This window comes from Nerophis ophidion, linkage group LG13, assembly GCF_033978795.1.
Source record: "Nerophis ophidion isolate RoL-2023_Sa linkage group LG13, RoL_Noph_v1.0, whole genome shotgun sequence".
Classification (NCBI taxonomy): domain Eukaryota; kingdom Metazoa; phylum Chordata; class Actinopteri; order Syngnathiformes; family Syngnathidae; genus Nerophis; species Nerophis ophidion.
This window is the reverse complement of record NC_084623.1, coordinates 15020209-15041988: the sequence shown is the minus strand read 5'-3', so window position 1 is coordinate 15041988 and position 21780 is coordinate 15020209. Positions and strand designations below refer to the sequence as shown.

Sequence of the window (21780 nt, the reverse complement as noted above, 5' to 3'; positions counted from 1 at the left end):
GAGCCGGCCATCAGCTCCCTCATTAAGAAGGCCCAGCAGAGGATGTACTTCCTGCGGCAGCTGAGGAATCTTAACGTGCCGACCGAGATGCTGGTGCAGTTTTACTCAGCCATCATCGAGTCCATCCTCACCTCCTCCATCACCGTGTGGTTCCCCGCCGCCACAGTCCAGGATAAGCATCGACTGCAGCGCATCGTACGTACTGCTGAGAAGGTGATTGGCAGCAAGCTCCCATCCCTCCAGGACCTGTTCTCCTCCAGGATCAGGAGGCGTGTGGGTCGGATCGCACCTGACTCTTCTCACCCTGAACACAGACTATTCTCCCCTCTCCCCTCAGGCAGGAGACTACGGTCCATCCAGACCCACACCTCCCGCCATCTGAACAGTTTTTTCCCCTCGGCCATCAGGCACATGAACAATAACAAGATCTGATAGCTCAGTTACAGCTCTTTTTATTACCGAATGTCGGATCGCACCTGACTCTTCTCACCCTGAACACAAACTATTCTCCCCTCTCCCCTCAGGCAGGAGACAACGGTCCATCCAGACCCACACCTCCCGCCATCTGAACAGTTTTTCCCCCTCAGCCATCAGGCACATGAACAATAACAAGATCTGATAGATCAATTACAGCTATTTGTATTACCTATTCTGTGTTATATGTGTTTTATGTTGCACGATTGCCCCAAGAAAAATTCCTAGTTTGTGAACCCGTTCTCAAACAATGGGAACAAAAACTATTCTGATTCAGAAGATAGCTTATCTCAACTGTTTTTCTGGATGTATGCTCCCCAGCTAATTGCAACGTTGCACTATATAGACCAGGGGTGGGCATTATGTCGATCGCGATCGACTGGTCGATCTCGGAGGGTGTGTCAGTCGATCTCAACCCAGGCATTAAAAAATATACATAAAAATGAGCAATCATCAATCATACCAAGACTTCACTTTCGTCAGTTGTTTGACATTCTCGGCACCCGAGGATCTTGTGAGATGACGCTGGCTGCTGCGAGCTCATATTTAAGAAAAAAATCACTAACAGGGCGGACGCAGAGAAACACATTTTATTTCTAGAGACTCCGTACCTACTGTCAAAACTCTAAAGACCGACTGCACAGTTCCTGTCTTCACCATAAAAGACCTGTTTCATCCTGCCTGTGCTAACAAAATAAGAGTCTCCGAAAGCTAGCGTGCACAAGCTAGCAAGCTACGGAGTTTGATGCCAATGTATTTCTCCCCCGCCCTCAGCGACCGCTTTCTCACTTGCTTGCCCACCCGCACAGTCACTGACGTCACTCACCTGCTGCCAGACATTAAAGGGCCACACACATATGCTACTCTCATAACAAAGTGTTTAAAAACGAGTATGCAAGTTGGACAAATGAGATGCCAAATCCAACCACTTTCATGTGGTATTGGACAGAAAGGAGGACTTTTTTTTTCCTCCAATTTAAAATGCGGACGTTATCAGCACCACTGTCTAATTCCAATCAATGCAAGTCATCAGAATCAAATACACCAACTTATATTCTTGTCTTCATGAAAGAAAGGAATCTATGTGTGTTAAACATGCTTGTATTATCATTAAACACCATTAACTTGTTAACAAAAATGTCTCTTTCATAAATAAATAAATATAAATTATAAATAGGAATGAGGTCGATCTCCTCGACTTGGTCAATTGAAAAGTAGCTCCTCTGCAGAAAAAGTGTGAGCGCCCCTGATATAGACCAACTTGGTGTGATACAAAGTAGCTAATTCACTGATGCTCTGTTGACATTGAAAGACGGTAGTGACTGATTTGTCATCTCACACAGGGTATCTTTGTCTTCTGCCTGGCGTGGTCTGTGGGTGCAAGCTGTAACGATGCAGGCCGGGTGAAATTTGATGCATTGGCAAGGGAGATACTGAAAGGTCCCCTAAGTCAGGAGACGCGGACTTGTCATGGCCTCCTGAACACTGTGGAGGCTCCAACCAAACAACTGACTGTGCCCCTCCCCACTGAGGGAACAATATACCAATATCGATTCATCAAAGAGGTTTGTATTCGTCCTCTTATCCCAGCAGACACAAGACATTGAAACAACATTAAAAACCTGTTGAATTAGAACCTGACGTTGAGCAAGTCAAAGTTAACATTGAAACAACATGCTTTTTGACGACATTTAATCAAAGTCAGGTTGCAATGTTGATTTGACCATTGAAATGTGTTTACTTAAACCAATAACGGAGCAGCATCTCCTCATCCGGAAACAACAACAAGGCCAGAAATGTGTCCCGTGATAAACCGTCCGACCGGAACTCTCTGATAACTGAAGTTCCTTGGGTGAATAATGTAAACTCACTACACCGGTATGTTTTAACGCTTTCATAGCCAGTTTACTGACAGATATAAGTAAGAACTTTACACTACTTTATATTAAAAATGGCAACAGCGTAGGATGAATGTCCCATAACAAGAAGATAGAGAAAAAGAAGAAGCTTATCGACTAAGCGCGCACATTTTCAGGACTTAGGGAGATTCCAAATACAGATCAGCAGGTACCAAAAGGTAAGAAAAGTTGATTTTGCATAATATTGCAAAACAAAACGCCAGATAATATGTCTTACCTTATACACACCATTATAATACTTGTATGTTTAATGCGCCGACAATCCATCCATGGGTGCGGCTTCATAGCTTACCGAAGGCGTACTAACACATTTTGATAGAATTTTGAGCGCCCTGTGTAATTTTCTAAGTTTTCAATGGAACATATAAAATGTTGGTGTTGTTTACTGGAGTCATATTGCCATCATAGTGCAGTCTACACATATGTCTTATGTTTGACTGCCATCTACTGGTCACACTTATCATTACACCATGTACCAAATAAAATTGCTTCGAGGTCGGTAAGCGAAACCAGAATTATTCCGTAAATTAGGCGCACCGGGTTATAAGACGCACTGTCGAGTTTTGAAGGGGAAAAAATTATTTTAAGTGTGCCTTATAGTCCGGAAAATACGGTAATATAGACATTTTTTTGAGCTGTTTATTTTGTGAAGGAATGTAGTAAATCAAAGAATTGGCACCCAATGTAATTTAAAAAAATATTGACTTTGAATCGAGAATTGTTTTGAATCAAAGATTGATTCTGGATCAAATTGTTAGCCCACAAATCGAATCATGTGGTGCCCAAAGATTCACAGCCTTAGTAAATACAAACCTTTGTCATACAAGCGCTGGAGAGAAAGAGACCAGCTATCTTAAGGTCAGAGCAACCTTTAAAATAGTTGCTCGTCTCTCATGTTTTTGTCCTCCTGGGGTATCGAAACTAAAAGTTGACTTGACTTGTGTGCCGAGCGAACACACACAACTCTTTCTTCACTCTCTCTCCAGACGGGTACTTTATGACACCATTAATAATAATATGTGTGAGAGTGCATATATATAGACAAGAAAAAGGGTGAGCTCATCTTTTTTTAGCAGAACAAAGGCCAATTCCAAGGTGTTCTATTCTGCTTAAAGGTGGTAAATATTCCTCCAACAGAATCATGGCTTGCCCACTTTCTAATCATGATGCATTGGAGAATCATTAATTTTTCCCACCTCTGCAATCCAGTGATATATATAATAAAATGTTCATTTAGAAGCCTGCGGGTAATAAAAAGGCTCGAGGGACACATTACAAATATGACATCATTAAAAAGTTTATCTTGCATAATAGGGGGAGCTCTAATTATCACAGTTGTTGTGGCCGAGTGGTCAAGGCAATGGATTCAAAATAGCCATGTGAGTTTTATAAAGTTTAGAGCAGTGTTTTTCAACCACTGTGCCGCGGCGCACTAGATACAGTCTGGTGGGCCGTGGGAGATAATCTAATTTCACCTATTTGGGTGAAAAATATTTTTTGCAAACCAGTAATTCTAGTCTGCAAATGATGTGTTGTTGTTGAGTGTTGGTGCTGTCGAGAACTCAGCAGAGTAACCGTTTAATTGCTTTGTAGATGTCGGAAACAGCGGGAGGCAGCGTGCAGGTAAAAAGGTATCTAATGCTTAAACCAAAAATAAACAAAAGGTGAGTGCCCCTAAGAAAAGGCATTGAAGCTTAGGGAAGGTCATGCAGAACGAAACTAAAACTGAACTGGCTGCAAAGTAAACAAAAACAGAATGCCAGGACAACAGCAAAGACTTACTGTGGAGCAAAGGGACCTCTGTACATCGGGACATGACATGACAATCAACAATGTCCCCACAAAGAAGGATAAAAACAACAAAAATCTTCTTAATTGCTAAAACAAAGTAGATGCGGGAAATATCGCTTAAAGGAAAACATGAAACTGCTACAGGAAAATACCAAAAAAAGAGAAAAAGCCATTAAAATAGGAGCGCAAGACAGGAACTAAAACACTACACACAGGAAAACAGAGAAAAAAACTCAAATTAGGTAACAGAGAAAAAAACTCAAATTAGGTAAGGGTGTGATAGATAGTACTTTATTTGATGTGACAGGTGGTGACAGTACACCTACTTTGAGACAAGAGCTATATTGTTGCATGCTTGGTTTTGGTTTAAAGCAGTGGTTCTCAAATGGGAGACTTTTCAAAAATATTCTAAAAATAGCAACAATTCAAAAATCCTTCATAAATATATTTATTGAATAATTCTTCAACAAAATATGAATGTAAGTTCATAAACTGTGAAAATAAATTCAACAATGCAGTATTCAGTGTTGACAGATAGATTTTTTTGTGGACATGTTCCATAAATATTGATGTTAAAAATTTCTTTTTTTATGAAGAAATGTTTAGAATTAAGTTCATGAATCCAAATGGATCTCTATTACAATCCCCAAAGAGGGCACTTTAAGTTGATGATTACTTCTATGTGTAGAAATCTTTATTTATAATTAAATCACTTGTTTATTCTTAAACAAGTTTTTTGTTATTTTTATATATTTTTTTCTCAAATAGTTCAAGAAAGACCACTACAAATGAGCAATATTTTGCACTGTTATACAATTTAATAAATCAAAAACTGATGACATAGTGCTGTATTTTACTTCTTTATCTCTTTTTTTCAACCAAAAATGCTTTGCTCTGATTAGGGTGTACTTGAATTAAAAAAAAAGTTCACTGGGGGTACATCACTGAAAAAAGGTTGAGAACCACTGGTTTAAAGTCATATCCAACAATTGCGACAACGACTTTTTACTGTCAACTGAGTTTCGTTTTTTAATGATGTCTGCTGAGTGGTGTGCCTCCGGATTTTTTCAACCCAAAAAATGTGCCTTGGCTCAAAAAAGGTGGGGAAAACACTGGCTTAGAGTCCTGGAGGTCTAATAAAAACGTGAACATTTTTACAAGTTGTATTGAAGAGACACAATATATTCTCCCCTCAGGGATTATCATTTATACCGCGGTAATTATAGAACAAAGGAAAAATATTTGTTTTAATATTTAACTATAATTTATTACATTTCAGGGCCCAGGGAAATGGGAGCTGTGGACAGAGGAGCTTAAAGGCGCTCCCCCGCTCTCCAAGGACATGCAGTTTAACGAGATCATCGTGCCCACGGAGAACACGGTTCGCTACATGGCCCTGATGAGGCTCCTTGTCACCAACCAGAAGCCTACTATTTTCATCGGCCCCACTGGTACTGGCAAGAGTGTCTACGTTACTGTAAGTGCGTATGCTTTTGCTCACTGAAGTGTTGATTGAGAGTCTCTTTTTCTTGAATTTAGTGCATCAGGGTGCAAGCTGGATGATGATGATGATGGCGGCTTCTCGAAATTGCATTGTTTCCTTTGCAGGCTTGGCCACATTGGCTAAATAGAGCTTGTTCGTAATAAAAGAGCAGCCGTCCAATGAATGTCATCACTTCAGCGTGGAAACATTTTCATAATTTTTATAGATTAGAAGCCAAGCTACAAAGTTGCTGTGAATAAATCAACTTAATTGTAAATGTCCTTTATTATTATCCACAGAGCTTTGCATAAGTTGGTTTCCTCACATGAGTAGTGGCACATTTAAAGGCCTACTGAAACCCACTACTACCGACCACGCAGTCTGATAGTTTATATATCAATGATCAATCAATCAATCAATGTTTATTTATATAGCCCCAAATCACAAATTTCTCAAAGGACTGCACAAATCATTATGACTACAACATCCTCGGAAGAACCCACAAAAGGGCAAGGAAAACTCACACCCAGTGGGCAGGGAGAATTCACATCCAGTGGGACGCCAGTGACAATGCTGACTATGAGAAACCTTGGAGAGGACCTCAAATGTGGGCAACCCCCCCCCTCTAGGGGACCGAAAGCAATGGATGTCGAGCGGGTCTAACATGATACTGTGAAAGTTCAATCCATAGTGGCTCCAACACAGCCGCGAGAGTTCAGTTCAAGCGGATCCAATACAGCAGCGAGAGTCCCGTCCACAGGAAACCATCTCAAGCGGATCAGCAGCGTAGAGATGTCCCCAACCGATACAGGCGAGCGGTCCATCCTGGGTCCCGACGAGCGGTCCATCCTGGGTCTCGACTCTGGACAGCCAGTACTTCATCCATGGTCATCGGACCGGACCCGCTCCACAAGGGAGGGGGGGACATAGGAGAAAGAAAAGAAGCGGCAGATCAACTGGTCTAAAAAGGAGGTCTATTTAAAGGCTAGAGTATACAGATGAGTTTTAAGGTGAGACTTAAATGCTTCTACTGAGGTAGCATCTCGAACTCTACCGGAACGCTACAATGATGAAATATTAACATTGCAACACATGCCAATACGGCTGGTTTAGTTTACTAAATTGCAATTTTAAATTTCCCGCGGAGTTTCTTGTTGAAAACGTCGCGGAATGATGACGCGTGCGCGTGATGTCGCGGACTGTCAGGAAATATTAGCGCGGCACCATTTGCGGCTAAAAGTTGTCTCTTTTCATCGCGCAATCAAACAGTATTGACATCTGTGTTGCTGAATCCTTTGCAATTTGTTCAATTAATAATGGAGATTATAAAGAACAATGCTGTATTGCAGCTGTCTTTAGCACTGAGACACAGCCGGTGTTTCTTTGTTTTTAACACAGAGCGGTCAAGCGAACATGTTTTCTCTACGGCAACCAGCATGTTTTTGGATGGGAAAATTGCGATATATTTTTTACCGGAGACATCATTGGATTATTAGTCCTCCTGCAGTAGCTGTTTAAAAGGCAGCTGTGATCTTGGCTCCTCGGCTTCTCTCTGAGACACTGCGTGTTCACCGCAGCCATCCGACCTCGAGGTAGGTCTTTAAAATCTCACTAAAACGGGACGGCGTGGCGCAGTGGAAGAGTGGCCGTGCGCAACCCGAGGGTCCCTGGTTCAATTCCCACCTAGTACCAACCTCGTCACGTCCGTTGTGTACTGAGCAAGACACTTCACCCTTGCTCCTGATGGGTGCTGGTTAGCGCCTTGCATGGCAGCTCCCTCCATCAGTGTGTGAATGGGTAAATGTGGAAGTAGTGTCAAAGCGCTTTGTGTACTTTGAAGGTAGAAAAGCGCTATACAAGTGCAACCCATATTAAATCAATAAGCAGATAAGGGATCTTCCAGAATTATCCTAGTAAATGTGTCTAATTACTTCTGAAACGCTGACACTGCCGCTGCCCGGAGCCGTCGCTTTTAATCTATTTTTTTTTTCCCTAGTCCTTCACTATCAATATCATCATCCACAAATCTTTCATCCTCGCTCAAATCAATGGGGAAATTGTCGTTTTCTCGGTCCGAATATAGCTCTTGAGGCTGGAGGCTCCCATTATAAACAATGTGAGGACGTGAAGAGCCCTCACACCGGTGACGTCATTGTCTGCGACTTCCGGTACAGGCAAGGCTTTTTTATTAGCACCAAAAGTTGCAAACTTTAGCGTCGATGTTCTCTACTAAATGCTTTCAGCAAATATATGGCAATATCGCGAAATGATCAAGTATGACACATAGAATGGACCTGCTGTCCCCGTTTAAATAAGAAAATCTCATTTCAGTAGGTCTTTAAGGCAGTGTTTTTCAACCTAATTTGAGCCAAGGCACCTTTTTTTCATTGAAAAAATACGGAGGCACACCACCAGCAGAAACGTTAAAAAATGAAATTCCACCAGGTTGTCTTTTTTTTTTTTAGTTTGTTGTTTTCTGTGTGTCGTGCTTTAGTTCCTGTCTAGCGCTGTTATTTTGGTGGCTTTTCCTGTTTTGTTAGTGTTTTCCTGTAGCAGCTTCACATCCTCCTTTGAGTGCTATTGCCTGAACTGCTTTGTATTGGGAATCAAGACTATTTCAGGTTGGCGGACGCTATCCTTCTTTATGGGGACATCTTTGATTGTCATGTACGGACACACATTGTAAGTCTTGGCTGTCGTACAGCATTCTGTTTTTGTTTACTTTGTAGCCAATTCAGTTTTACTTACATTTTGCATAGCTATCCCTATGCTTCAGTGCCTTTTTGTAGCGAGACTTGCCTTTTGTTCATTTTTGTTTTAAGCATTACATACCTTTTTACCTGCATGCTGTCTCCCGCTGTGCTCTATATAGTGGGATCACGACACGGCAAACCATCCTCGACGCGTTTGTTAAAAAAAAAAATATATATATATATATATACAGTGGGAGCGATTCAGACGTTATTAGACAAATTTACTAGTATAATATATGGTCGTACCTGTACAACCTGAAGTTCGGCCCCGCACCTTTCTTCAGCACCAGTTGACGGGTGGTGGCGATGCCCGTCTCTGCCCTTCGCAAGAGACCTTCTTCGAAACACGATCTTTCGAAATGATCGCTGCAAAATACAGTGTACTTTGTGTGTGTGATCCAATCCAACCGTATTCGCTTGACCGGTCTGTTCCATAGTAAAGCTTCACTGTCATCTTTCGGGAATGTAAACAATGAAACACCGGCTGTGTTTGTGTTGCTAAAGGTGGCCACAATACACTGCTCCCCACCGACAGCTTTCTTCTTTGACGTCTCCATTATTCATTGAACAAATTGCAAAAGATTGAGCAACACAGAAGTCCATAATACCGTGGAATTATGCGATGAAAAGAGACGGCTTATAGCTGTGAACGGTACTGGAACAAAATGTCCTCTACAATGCGTGACGTCACGCGCACACGTCAACGTACCGTGACGTTTTAGCATGATACTTCCACGCGAAATTTAAAATTGCAATTTAGTAAACTAAACCGGCCGTATTGGCATGTGTTGCAATGTTAAAATTTCATCATTGATATATAAACTATCAGACGATGTGGTTGATAATAGTGGGTTTCAGTAGGCCTTTAAAGGAAGTCACATTCATTGTAAATTAAGGAGGCTGCCAAGTGGTTGTAAAAAAAGCAACTTAATTGTAAAATCCCTGTGATTATTTGTAGGATTAAAAAAATAGTTGAATGCCTTTATTTATAGATTTATGGAGCATTGCATAAGTTGGTTTGGCAGTTTTATTAGTTCTGTCAAAATTTCCCCTCAAACTTATTTTATCTGTTGTTTATTATTAAAACCAGAATGTAGGAGTACTCTATGATTAATGGACTATATGCATTATTTTTTCTTGTGGTTTTTGCTCAGGACTTCCTACTGAACCATGTGGATAAGGAGGTGTACAACCCGTTATTTGTCAACTTTTCAGCCCAGACGACAGCTGCCCAGACTCAAAATATTATAATGTCCAAGCTAGATAAGCGGCGAAAAGGAGTCTTTGGTCCTCCAATGGGGCAGAAAATGGTAAAAAAATTATCTTTCAAAGCTGTCATTTCTAGTTGTAGTTATACGACACCAAAAAAACAGAAAACATTGTGACAAATTGAGATTTTCTTTTACAATTAAAAAATGTGACTGCTACCTTGTGGCAGGACAAGATTGTGGTATTTGTGGAAAAAACGCGTGCCTCATATTTTAAGCAAACTATTGTTCTTTATTAGGTAATATTTGTGGATGATGTGAATATGCCGGCAAGGGAGGTGTATGGTGCTCAACCCCCTGTAGAGCTGCTGCGCCAGTGGCTGGATCACTGGAACTGGTACGACTTGAAGGACTGTTCCATGATTAAGCTGGTGGATATTCAGGTCATGTGTGCCATGGGGCCACCTGGTGAGTAGTAAATGCTATCCTTAAGTTGACACTCAAGTTTTAAGAACAGTCTTTGTTGCTATAATGCAGGAGGCATTCAATTGTTTAATACATTGCAAGTAGTCAGTTTAAGTGTGTAGTTTTTCTACACTGTTTTGTATAGCTCCTTTTGCAGAGACCATTTGATTTATGTAAACATTAGTGCAAACAGCATCAATTTAAGTTATCATCGCTGCTTTAGTGTGACTGGTCGGCTGGCCCCACTTTATTCAGCTCAGTAAAACCTTATATTTTTTTATATAATTGTGCATTTTTGCAGTGGTTGAGGGTACCACAAAAACATGCTGCATCAGATGCATGTGCAAAATTACAGTTTTATCTTGTGTTGTCCAACTTCTTCCTTAGGTGGAGGACGAAACCCGGTCACACCGCGATACCTGCGCCACTTCAACATGCTTACCATTAATGATTTTGATGAGAAGACCATGTTTACGATATTTTCCAGGATTGTAGACTGGCATTTTACCATAAGGTAATGCATACTTACACGACAATATCTAATAATAAAAGGTACAGAATATTTTCATCCGATCACTGAGTGCGGTGCACAACCACCACAAACTACCATCTGAACCGCGATGTGTGAAGGCTCTTTAAGTAGCTGTGACTACTTTTATAGTAACTGATACGATCATATGTTACCACATGTAACCATAACAAACATCTCCGGCACAGCAGACATGGCACCTGTAAAGCTCAACTCTACAGATGTTAAAAATCGCCAAACGTTTAACCATTGAAGTAAAAACATTTGGAATTGGCAAAGACTAAGGACGAAAAGTGTCCCTTTGTAGAAGTGTGGGGCAAGCAGTCTGGTGAGAAGTTTATTCCAGTGCATGTATTAAATCTAGACCAAACACAACCGAGTAGTGTGCAGAAAAATGTACATGAAGATATATATATATATATATATATATATATATATATATATATATATATATGTATGTATGTATGTATATGTATGTTTATATATATATATATATACATATATATATATATGTATGTATGTATATATATGTATGTTTATATATATATATATATATATATATATATATATACATATATGTATGTATATGTATATATATACATATATATATATATGTGTGTATATCTGTATATATGTATGTATATATATGTATGTTTGTATGTATATATATATATACATATATGTATGTATATGTAGATATATATATATATATACATATATATATGTGTGTATATCTATACATGTATATATATGTATGTATATATATACATATGTATATATAGACATATGTATATGTATATATACATATATATATGTCTATATACATATGTATATATAGACATATACATATATGTATATATATGTATATATGTATGTATTTGATCTTGAATGGGATTGTGCTGAAAATTGTAATTTTCCTGAAGGAACTCTCCTGACGGAATAAATAAAGTACTATCTAATCTAATCAAATCTAATGTGTGTATATATATGTATATATGTATATATATATGTATGTGTTTATATTTTATATATATATATGTATATATATATATATATTTTATATATATATATGTGTGTGTGTATATATATATATATATATTTTGTATATACATATATATATATTTATATATATATGTGTGTGTGTGTATATATATATATTTTTTTGTTCACAATACCTATGAGAGACAAGAAGACAAAAAGTGTTTTTTTTTTTGCATTCTTACTTGTAAAAATGGGCTCGTCCTAGATAGCGAGCAATGCAGCAAATGAGAGCAATCCATTCTGCCTCTAAATCACTTTAAAAGTGCTTTCAAAAACCACCAACGATACTTCATTTACGTTCCATAACCTTTATAATAACCACGCTGTATCGATATTGTTATTCTAAGAGCGAACACTGTGGAACTCTTTTCCTAGTGTACTAAAACATCGGCGTGCTACAGTATTAGCCGTTGAGGGATAACAGATAAGCTAACTTCTATGTCAGCAACCGAATTGTGTTTGAGTTTGTAATGCACAACACAATGCGATAAGACACCAATCTAACTGACTGAAAAACATGAACGATCACATTAAAGGATCTGTATTGGCCCACATTTCATGTTTTGTTTGCACACAGCTAGCTCGACAGAGTATGTAGCTGTAATAACACTCATGACATGCTGCGTGTGTCATGATCAATACTATAATGACTTACCCGATGGACAGTTGTGCGTTTGGTCCAGCTGGCCGGGGACGTTTTTTTCCGGTTTATTTTGGGTAAGCACTCTATTTATATTGCTGACTTCACTATCTCGACTTCCGTCTGCTCCAAGGTTTCACTCTTTCTTTGTGCTCACTTCTAGAAGCAGCACTTCATTATCTGTATATAATCAGGTTAAGAAAGATAAGGTTGTAAATCCTCATTTGTCCAAAAATAATTGTCTTTGTTATTTGTTACCAAGTCTATCATGATTTGAAAACACTCGCGTTTGTATCTGGAAGTAAGAACACGCATTTGTTGCCAAAAATCGGAAGTGTGCTGCTATGGAAACGGAAATATATAAGCTGAGGAAATGAGTTCCTGTAATGCATTAAATGACTATAATCGTTATATATAATACATATTACATATTGTTATAAACATGTCTGTTACTATATTATATATATACTTGCAGTGTGTATATAAAATGTTGATGGATGGTTTTAAAGTTGTTTTTGGTTGAGCTTTGAAGGCTACAACGTTGATTCCAATTAGCCGCATCTTCCAAGCGTTTTTTTTAATCATCTATAAAATCCTAAAAAAAAGACGTGCGTTCTTGTCTTTTATAACGATTGTGAAATAAAAAAATAAAACTTGCACTTCCCTTTTAAAAGCTCTGCTCTCAATCATCACTGAAATACCTCAGCCAAAGACATTCCTAGAAATGAAACATGTATTGTAATCCTCACTGATAAGGTTTTTTTTTTTCATGAAGACAAAGTTCATACTAATCAAACATTGTTTTTTAACAACTTGAACATTTCCTTGTAAGCTGTCACCATTGGATCATTGAAATTAGACAGTAATTCCTCAATTTGTCCTGCAGGTTTACTTTCCCAAAGCCATTTGCGACTCTGACGGCTCAGATTGTTAATGGAACCATGTCTGTGTATAAGGAAGCCACCAAAAATCTCCTACCCACCCCTCAAAAGTCCCATTACTTATTCAACCTTCGTGACATCTCCCGGGTCATCCAGGGCATCTGCCTGTCACGTCCAGAAACCGCAGAGGAAATGAACGTGGTCAAACGACTCTGGGTGCATGAGGTAGAGTTTTACAAAAATATATAAGTAAAACAACTTGGTAAATATCTCTCTCTCTCTCTTACCTTTGTTGCCATGTTGTCCCTCAGGTCTTGAGGGTATACTATGATCGTCTTGTCCAAGACTCAGACCGGGCCTGGCTTGTGGGCTATTTGCATGAGGTCTTTAAAGACCACATGAAGGCAGACTTTAATGAGGTGTTCAAGATTCTAGACCAGGACCAGGATGGCAAGGTCACCGAAGATGACCTACGTAGCCTGATGTTCTGCGACTTCCACGATCCCAAGGGTGACGACCGCAGCTACCGGGAGGTGCTAGAGCTAGACCAGCTGCGACAAGTGGTGGAGTCACACCTGGACGAGTATAACACCATCAGCAAAACACCAATGAATCTGGTGCTCTTCCGCTTTGCAATTGAGCACGTGTCCCGCATTTCCCGCATTCTCAAGCAGCCAAGTGGACACGCCTTACTGGTAGGTGTGGGCGGAAGCGGGCGCCAGTCCCTAACTCGGCTGGCCGCCCACATGGCCGAGGCAGAGCTTTTCCAAGTGGAGATCTCCAAGACCTACGGGATGACCGAATGGCATGATGACCTGAAACTGATCATGACCAGGTCCACGTCCGGCGAAGCTCACGGTGTTTTCCTCTTTACGGACACTCAAATCAAAATGGAATCATTCCTGGAAGACATTGGGAACGTGCTTAACACCGGTGAGGTAAGTGAATTGGCTTGCTTAATGCGGTATTTTTCAACCATTGTGCACTAGTGTGCTGTGAGATACAGTCTGGTGTGCCGTGGGAGATTATGTAATGTCACCTATTTGGGTTAAAAATATTTTTTGCAAACCACTAATTATAGTCTGCAAAAGATGTGTTGTTGTTGAGTGTCAGTGCTGTCTAAAGCTTGGCAGAGTAACCTTGTAATACTCTTCCATAACAGTAGATGGCACCAGGTAGCTAATTGCTTTGTAGAGGTCGGAAACAGCGGGAGGCAGGGTGCAGGTAAAAAGGTGTCTAATGCTTAAACCAAAAATAAACAAAAGCTGAGTGCCCCTAAGAGAAGCCATTGAAGCTTAGGGAAGGCTATGCAGAACGAAACTAAAACTGAACTGGCTACAAAGTAAACAAAAACGGAATGCTGGACCACAGCAAAGACTTACTGTGGAGCAAAGACGGCGTCCACAATGTACATCCGAACATGACATGACAATCAACAATGTCCCCACAAAGAAGGATATAAACAACTGAAATAGTCTTGATTGCTAAAACAAAGTAGATGCGGGAAATATTGCTCGAAGGGAAGACATGAAACTGCTACAGGAAAATACCAAAAAAAGAGAAAAAGCCACTAAAATAGGAGCGCAAGACAAGAACTACACACAGGAAAACAGCAAAAAACTCCAAATAAGTGACGGCGTGATGTGACAGGTGGTGACAGTACACCTACTTTGAGACAAGAGCTGTATTAATGCATGCTTGGTTATGGTTTAAAGTCATATCCAACAATTGCGACGACGACTTTTTACTATCAACTGAGTTTAGTTTTTTAATGATGTCTGCTGGTGTTGTCCGGATATTTTCAATGCAAAAAATATGCCCAAAAAGGTTGAAAAATACCGGCTTGAGGCATGTGTGGAGATTAAAGGTGGAATGTGAATGTTGCAAAACATTATGTACAGGACATACAGTAGGAAGGGGATTCAGATGGAACTTTTCGTCACGGGCGGCATAGCTCGGTTGGTAGAAAGGCCGTGCCAGCAACTTGAGGGTTGGAGGTTCGATTCCCGCTTCCGCCATCCTACTCACTGCCGTTATATCCTTGGGCAAGACACTTTACCCACCTGCTCCCGGTGCCACCCACACTGGTTTAAATGTAACTTAGATATTGGGTTTCACTATGTAAAGCGCTTTGAGTCACTAGAGAAAAACGCTATATAATTATAATTCACTTCACACTTCACTTCACGGTTCATCTGACACATGAAACGTGACGACTTGGCGGGTGTACTATCCACTTTAGCCCCCGGATGGCAGTAGAGTGTTGAATATCTTAAAATGTGTCAGTGTTGTCGCAATTCCAACTTTGACAACAGTGTCGCGCTTTCTATCATTTTCAGCTGACTGCACTGCAAATTGATTAACCCCCTTCTTCCTCTCATGCGAGCTCCACCTTCCTTACTGTATGTTTTAAGATTCATTTTGACCTATAACATCTTCAAATAGTAAATAGTGGTAGCACACACCAACATTTAACACAGCAAAACATGCATAGGTCAAGGAACAGTCCATTTTAGGTAAACAAGGTAATAATATTGTAAAATACATGCTAGGATTTAATGGATAAAGTTGTGTGTTTACAATAATCTTTTTTTTTACTCTGATGACACTATGGCAGGGGTATCAAATCAGCTGATTTAAGTAACTCAACAAGGTGTTAAATAATATTTGCTTAAACTCTCAGTATTTTATAACTGTTCAATTCAGACACATTTAGTCAAGAATTACCGCAGTAAGAGAATGACCGCTCTGTTTGAGTGTGGATCTGCTTCCTTAATAAAGCATTGTTTAAGTCTAGCCCGACATATTTATAATACACAACATCCTTTTTTTATTCAAAGTAGCTTGAATAGTGTATAAAACAAACTGCACTAGAAATAAATGCATACTGGAAGACCACATGCTGATAAACAATATTTATAGTGTTGATATTTTAATACAAAATGTGAGTCGTTAATCCTCTGGCAAAACAAGCTTATTTCTTTTGTATGGGTTGAAATAAGCTATAAAGGTAAACGTTACAAACATTAGTTACTCCCTGACATTTTTATTTTGTAAAAGTAGCTCACCGAAGAAAAAATGTTGGAGACCCCTGGACTACATAGTATTAAAGAAACTATATATTCTCGCTCCTAGAGTTACAAATCATCATTTGCCATGAACAAGGAAGTATCGTACCAACTAATGAACACATGAACTACCCAACACACATGTTGTGCATCAAAATCCCTTTTTGTTAATAATTCAGCAATGACGGAAGTCTGGCCTTAAAGGAGAACTACAGTTTTTTTTAATTATGCACATATATGTCTCTCTTTTTTATGCATTCTAAATCAAAAATAAATGCTAGCGTTCAGTGACTAACAATGCATCTAATGGGTATTAGTTCTACAAAGCCCTCTAAAAAACATCCAAAAACCTCCATCAATGTTTTATTAACACTCATAATAACATATAACATTTACATATTTTGGTCATTTTAAGCATTGCCGAAACATTTATTTTTCCGCTGCTTTAATTTCACATACGCATCACAACGTTTGCTATTTTCTTCAACAATAACAACTATTACTAAACATGGCAGATGACTACTTTGAGACAAATGACGATTTGGAACTTATTATTTCATATTTTGCATTTTCTCCCCGTGAATGCGTGGGTTCCCTCTGGGTACTCTGGCTTCCTGCCATTTCCAAAAACATGCACCTGGGGATAGGTTGATTGGCAACACTAAATTGGCCCTAGTGTGTGAATGTGAGTGTGAATGTTGTCTGTCTGTGTTGGCTTTGCGATGAGGTAGCAACTTGTCCAGGGTGTACGACGCCTTCCGCCCGGTTGTAGCTGAGATAGGCACCAGCGCCCCCCACGACCTCAAAGAGGAGTAAGCGATAGAAAATGGATGGATGGATGGATGATGAGCTACAAATTTTAGAAGCTGGGTAATAAGCAGAACCAACTCTAGTGAAACACTAAGCATCATGTCGCAGTGTTGTTAAGTGCTAAACAAGAAGTACAAACAACAAACATAGTAAAACAATCACTTACTGTACAATGGGATGCCGACTGATGGGAAGTGTATATCTTTCAGCACAAGACTACTGTTCCTCGTTTAGACAATTAATTCATCTTGTCGCGTCTTCATAGCGATGTTGTTGGGGTCTAAATTAGTTAATCAAATTCTCGGTTTATGGCCACAACCTTCTACTGTCCAGGTGCAAAGCATCATTTCTAAACTAGCACAGACTTTTACCAACTCAGCAGCAGCAGCTCAGTATGTCGATATAGCTGCATAAGCCAGTTAGCGCTTTGTGATCACGGCGCTACTTAAAGCAGTTCCTCTGCGTTAACTCTTCCAATAACAATATTGCTAATACTTGGTTAATATGCTGGTCACGGCATGTAAATAGAGTATTGTTGGCATTTCTTTGGATGTCTTTAGAGGGCTTTACAGGCGGAAAAGATAACTACCATTGGCTACATTGTTAGCCACATTTTGCTGTATTTTTTTGCGATTTATAATCAGTGTTGGGACTAACGCGTTACTTTGTAACACCGTTATTTCGGCGGTAAATAGTAATCTAACGCGTTATTTTTTATATTCAGTAACTCAGTTACCGTTACTACATGATGTGTTACTAGGGCTCTGAATCTTTGGGTGTCCCACAATTCCATTCAATATCGATTTTTGGGGTCACGATTCGATTCAAAATTGATTTTTATTTTTCTATTCAACACGATTTTCGATTCAAAAACGATTTTTTTCCTCGATTCAAAAGGATTCTCTAGTCATTCAATACATAGGATTTCAGCAGGATCTACCCCAGTCTGCTGACATGCAAGCAGAGTAGTAGATTTTTGTAAAAAGCTTTTATAATTGTAAAGGACAATGTTTTATCAACTGATTGCAAAAATGTACTTTTGTTTTAACATGGTGTAATGACATGTATACAGGTGCTGGTCATATTATTAGAAAATCATGAAAAAGTTGATTTATTTCAGTAATTATATTCAGAACATGAACTTTACATACTATATCAATTCATTACACACATAGTGATATATTTGAAATGTTTATTTCTTTAAATTTTGATGATTAGTACTCACAATTACTGAAAATCCCAAATTCAGTATCTCAGAAAATTAGAATATTAGTTACGACTAGTACCAAAAATATTTTTTAGAAATGTGGGCCAACTGAAAAGTATGAACATGGAAAGTTTCAGCATGTACGGCAATCAATACTTAGTTGCAGCTCCTTTTGCCTGAATTGCTGCAGCAATACGGCGTGGCATGGAGTCCACCAGTCTGTTGCACTCCTCAGGTGTTATGAGAGCCCAGGTTGCTTTAATTGTGGCCTTCAGCTCTTCAGCATTGTTGGGTCTGGCATCTGGCATATTCTGCTTCACAATACCCCACAGGTTTTCTATGGGGTTAAGGTCAGGTGAATTTGACAAGAACAGGGATACCATGGTCCTTAAACCAAGTACTGGTAGATTTGGCACTGTGTGCAGGTGCCAAGTCATGTTGGAAAATGAAATCTTCCCCTCCATAAAATTGGTCTGCGGCAGGCAGCATAAAGTGTTCTAAAACTTCCTGGTAGACTGCTGCATTGACCCTAGACCTCAGGAAACACAGTGGACCAACACCAGCAGATGACATGGCACCCCAGACCATTACCGATTGTGGAAATTTGACACTGGACTTCAGGCAACGTGGATTCTGTGCCTCTCCTGTCTTCCTCCAGAGTCTGGGACCTTGATTTCCAAAGGAGATACAAAATTTACTTTCATCTGAAAACATAACTTTGGACCACTCGGCAGCAGTCCAGTCCTTTTTGTCTTGAGCCCAGGCGAGACGCTTTTGACGTTGTCTCTTATTCAAGAGTGGCTTTACACAAGGAATGCGACAGCTGAAGCCCATATCTTGCCTATGTCGGTGCGTGGTGGTTCTTGAAGCACTGACTCCAGCTGCAGTCCACTCTTTGTGGATCTCCCCCACATTTTTGAATCGGTTTTGTTTGAGAATCTTCTCCAGGGCGCGATTATCCCTCTTGCTTGTACACTTTTTTTCTACCACATCTTTGTCTTCCCTTCGCCTCTCTATTAATGTGCTTGGACACAGAGCTCTGGGAACATCCAACCTCTTTGGCAATGACCTTTTGTGTCTTGCCCTCCTTCTTTAAAGTATTAATGGTCATCTTTTGGACAGTTGTCAAGTCAGCAGTCTTCCCCATGATTGTGTGTCATACAGAATCAAAACGAGAGACCATTTAAAGGCTTTTCCAGGTGTTTTGAGTTAGCTAATTAGAATGTGGCACCAGGTGTCTTCAATATCTGACCTTTTCACCATATTCTAATTTTCTGAGATGTTGAATTTAGGGTTTTCATTGGTTGTCAGCTATAATCATCTCCTTTTTGGCAAAAAACACTTGAAATGTATCAGTCTTAAGTGTTTTTTTGCCAAAAAGGAGATGATTAACACTTGAAATGTATCAGTCTGGGCTTCACGGTGGCAGAGGGGTTAGTGCGTCTGCCTCACAATACAAAGTTCCTGCAGTCCTGGGTTCAAATCCAGGGTCGGGATCTTTCTGTGTGGAGTTTGCATGTTCTCCCCGTGAATGCGTGGGTTCCCTCCGGGTACTCCGGCTTCCTCCCACTTCCAAAGACATGCACCTGGGGATAGGTTGATTGGCAACACTAAATTGGCCCTAGTGTGTGAATGTGAGTGTGAATGTTGTCTGTCTATCTGTGTTGGCCCTGCGATGAGGTGGCGACTAGTCCAGGGTGTACCCTGCCTTCCGCCCGATTGTAGCTGAGATAGGCGCCAGCGCCCCCCGCGACCCCGAAGGGGAATAAGCGGTAGAAAATGGATGGATGGATGGATGTATCAGTCTGTTTGGAATGAATGTATGCATCCTACAAGTTTGACTTTCTAAATGGAATTAATGAAATAAATCAACTTTTTCATGATATTCTAATATGATTTATTTCATTATGTGTATATATCAATTGCTAATTTTACTTGTTTTGGAAAGTTTTGACAAGCCAAATGTTCTTGTTCTATTGGCAGATATTTTTGTGTAGTTCAAATAAAATGCCCCTAATTTTTTTTTTTTTTCTTGTTTTTGAACACTGACTTTTTGCAGTGTAAATAGTTACTTTTCACAGTAATACATTACTTTTTGGTGTAAGTAACTGAGTTACTTTTGAAATAAAGTAACTAGTAACTGTAACTCGTTACTGGTTTTCAGTAACTCACCTAACACTGTTTATAATACACAAAAAAGACAAAGACGTGTGTTCTTGTCTCGCATCGTGATTGTGAAATTCCAACAAACATGCAGTTCCCCTTAAACTGAGCAACATTGTTACTGCAGATATCCTTACTGTACTCATGTGTGATAAATACATGTTTTACACCATTACACAAATCAATTACTTCTGTTTTGTTTGTTTTTTTTAGGTGCCTAACCTCTTTGCAGTTGACGAGAAACAAGAAGTAATTGAAAAGATGCGAGTGTTGGACCGTCAACGTGAGCGTGATAAGCAGACAGATGGCAGCAACTTGGCTCTCTTCAACATGTTTGTCGAGCGTTGTCGCTCACAGATGCACGTAGTGTTGGCCATGAGTCCCATCGGTGATGCTTTTAGGAACCGCTTGAGGCGCTTCCCTGCTCTCATCAACTGCTGTACCATTAACTGGTTCCAGGTGTGTACTGACAGGTATACAATGTGTAAGACGATGGGAACCTTTACATTTTTGTCCTCGGGTGAGAATGACGAAAACAATAATTCTAGAAATGTAGATATTGATAACTTCCTGTTTCTTGAGTTCAATTACAGATCATTTCTGTATATCAAATATCTTGCAATTGTAGATTTTTACTGTAGTTTGTGCACACCTATAGGTAAGACAGACTCAAACAATTTGACTGGGGGAGCTTCTTTCACTTTAGAAGCGCCGGCGTGTTCCTGGGCTTTCAAAACACAGTCATAGCAATGATGGCATTTAAGGTGGCTGATAAGGTATGATGTGTTGAACCTCGATGTATTTTACCTTCTCGGGGAATGTTTGCAGAAGATTTAGTGCAAATAGTAGGGCCGTGAATCTTTGGGTGTCCCACGATTCGATTCAATATCGATTCTTGGGGTCACAATTTTTTTCCATTCAACGCAATTCTCGATTCAAAAACGATATTCTTCCGATTCAGAACGATTCTGTATTCATTCAATACATAGGATTTCAGCAGGATCTACCCCAGTCTGCTGACATGCTAGCAGGGTAGTAGATTTAAAAAAAAAACTTTTATAATTGTAAAGGAAAATGTTTTATCAACTGATTGCAATAATGTAAATTTGTTTTAACTATTAAATGAACCAAAAATATCACTTATTTTATCTTTGTGAAAACATTGGACACAGTGTGTTGTCAAGCTTATGAGATGCGATACAAGTGTAAGCCACTATGACACTATTCTTTTTTTAAATTTTTTTTATAAATGTCTAATGATAATGTCAATGAGGGATTTTTAATCACTGCTATGCCGAAATTATAACTAATATTGATACTGTTGTTGATAATATTCATTTTTGTTTCA

General features: G+C 39.5%; 1 protein-coding gene across 1 annotated transcript in view; it reads left to right on the top strand.

Annotated features, from left to right (window-relative positions):
• Nucleotides 1-21780, top strand: part of dnah7 (dynein, axonemal, heavy chain 7) — a 196503-nt gene that overhangs the window by 63569 nt on the left and 111154 nt on the right. The window contains exons 35-42 of the mRNA XM_061918446.1: nt 1818-2039; nt 5464-5661; nt 9575-9730; nt 9928-10096; nt 10481-10607; nt 13190-13409; nt 13496-14122; nt 20646-20891. Coding sequence (XP_061774430.1) covers nt 1818-2039; nt 5464-5661; nt 9575-9730; nt 9928-10096; nt 10481-10607; nt 13190-13409; nt 13496-14122; nt 20646-20891 — 1965 coding nt within the window. The remainder of the gene's footprint in view (nt 1-1817; nt 2040-5463; nt 5662-9574; nt 9731-9927; nt 10097-10480; nt 10608-13189; nt 13410-13495; nt 14123-20645; nt 20892-21780) is intronic.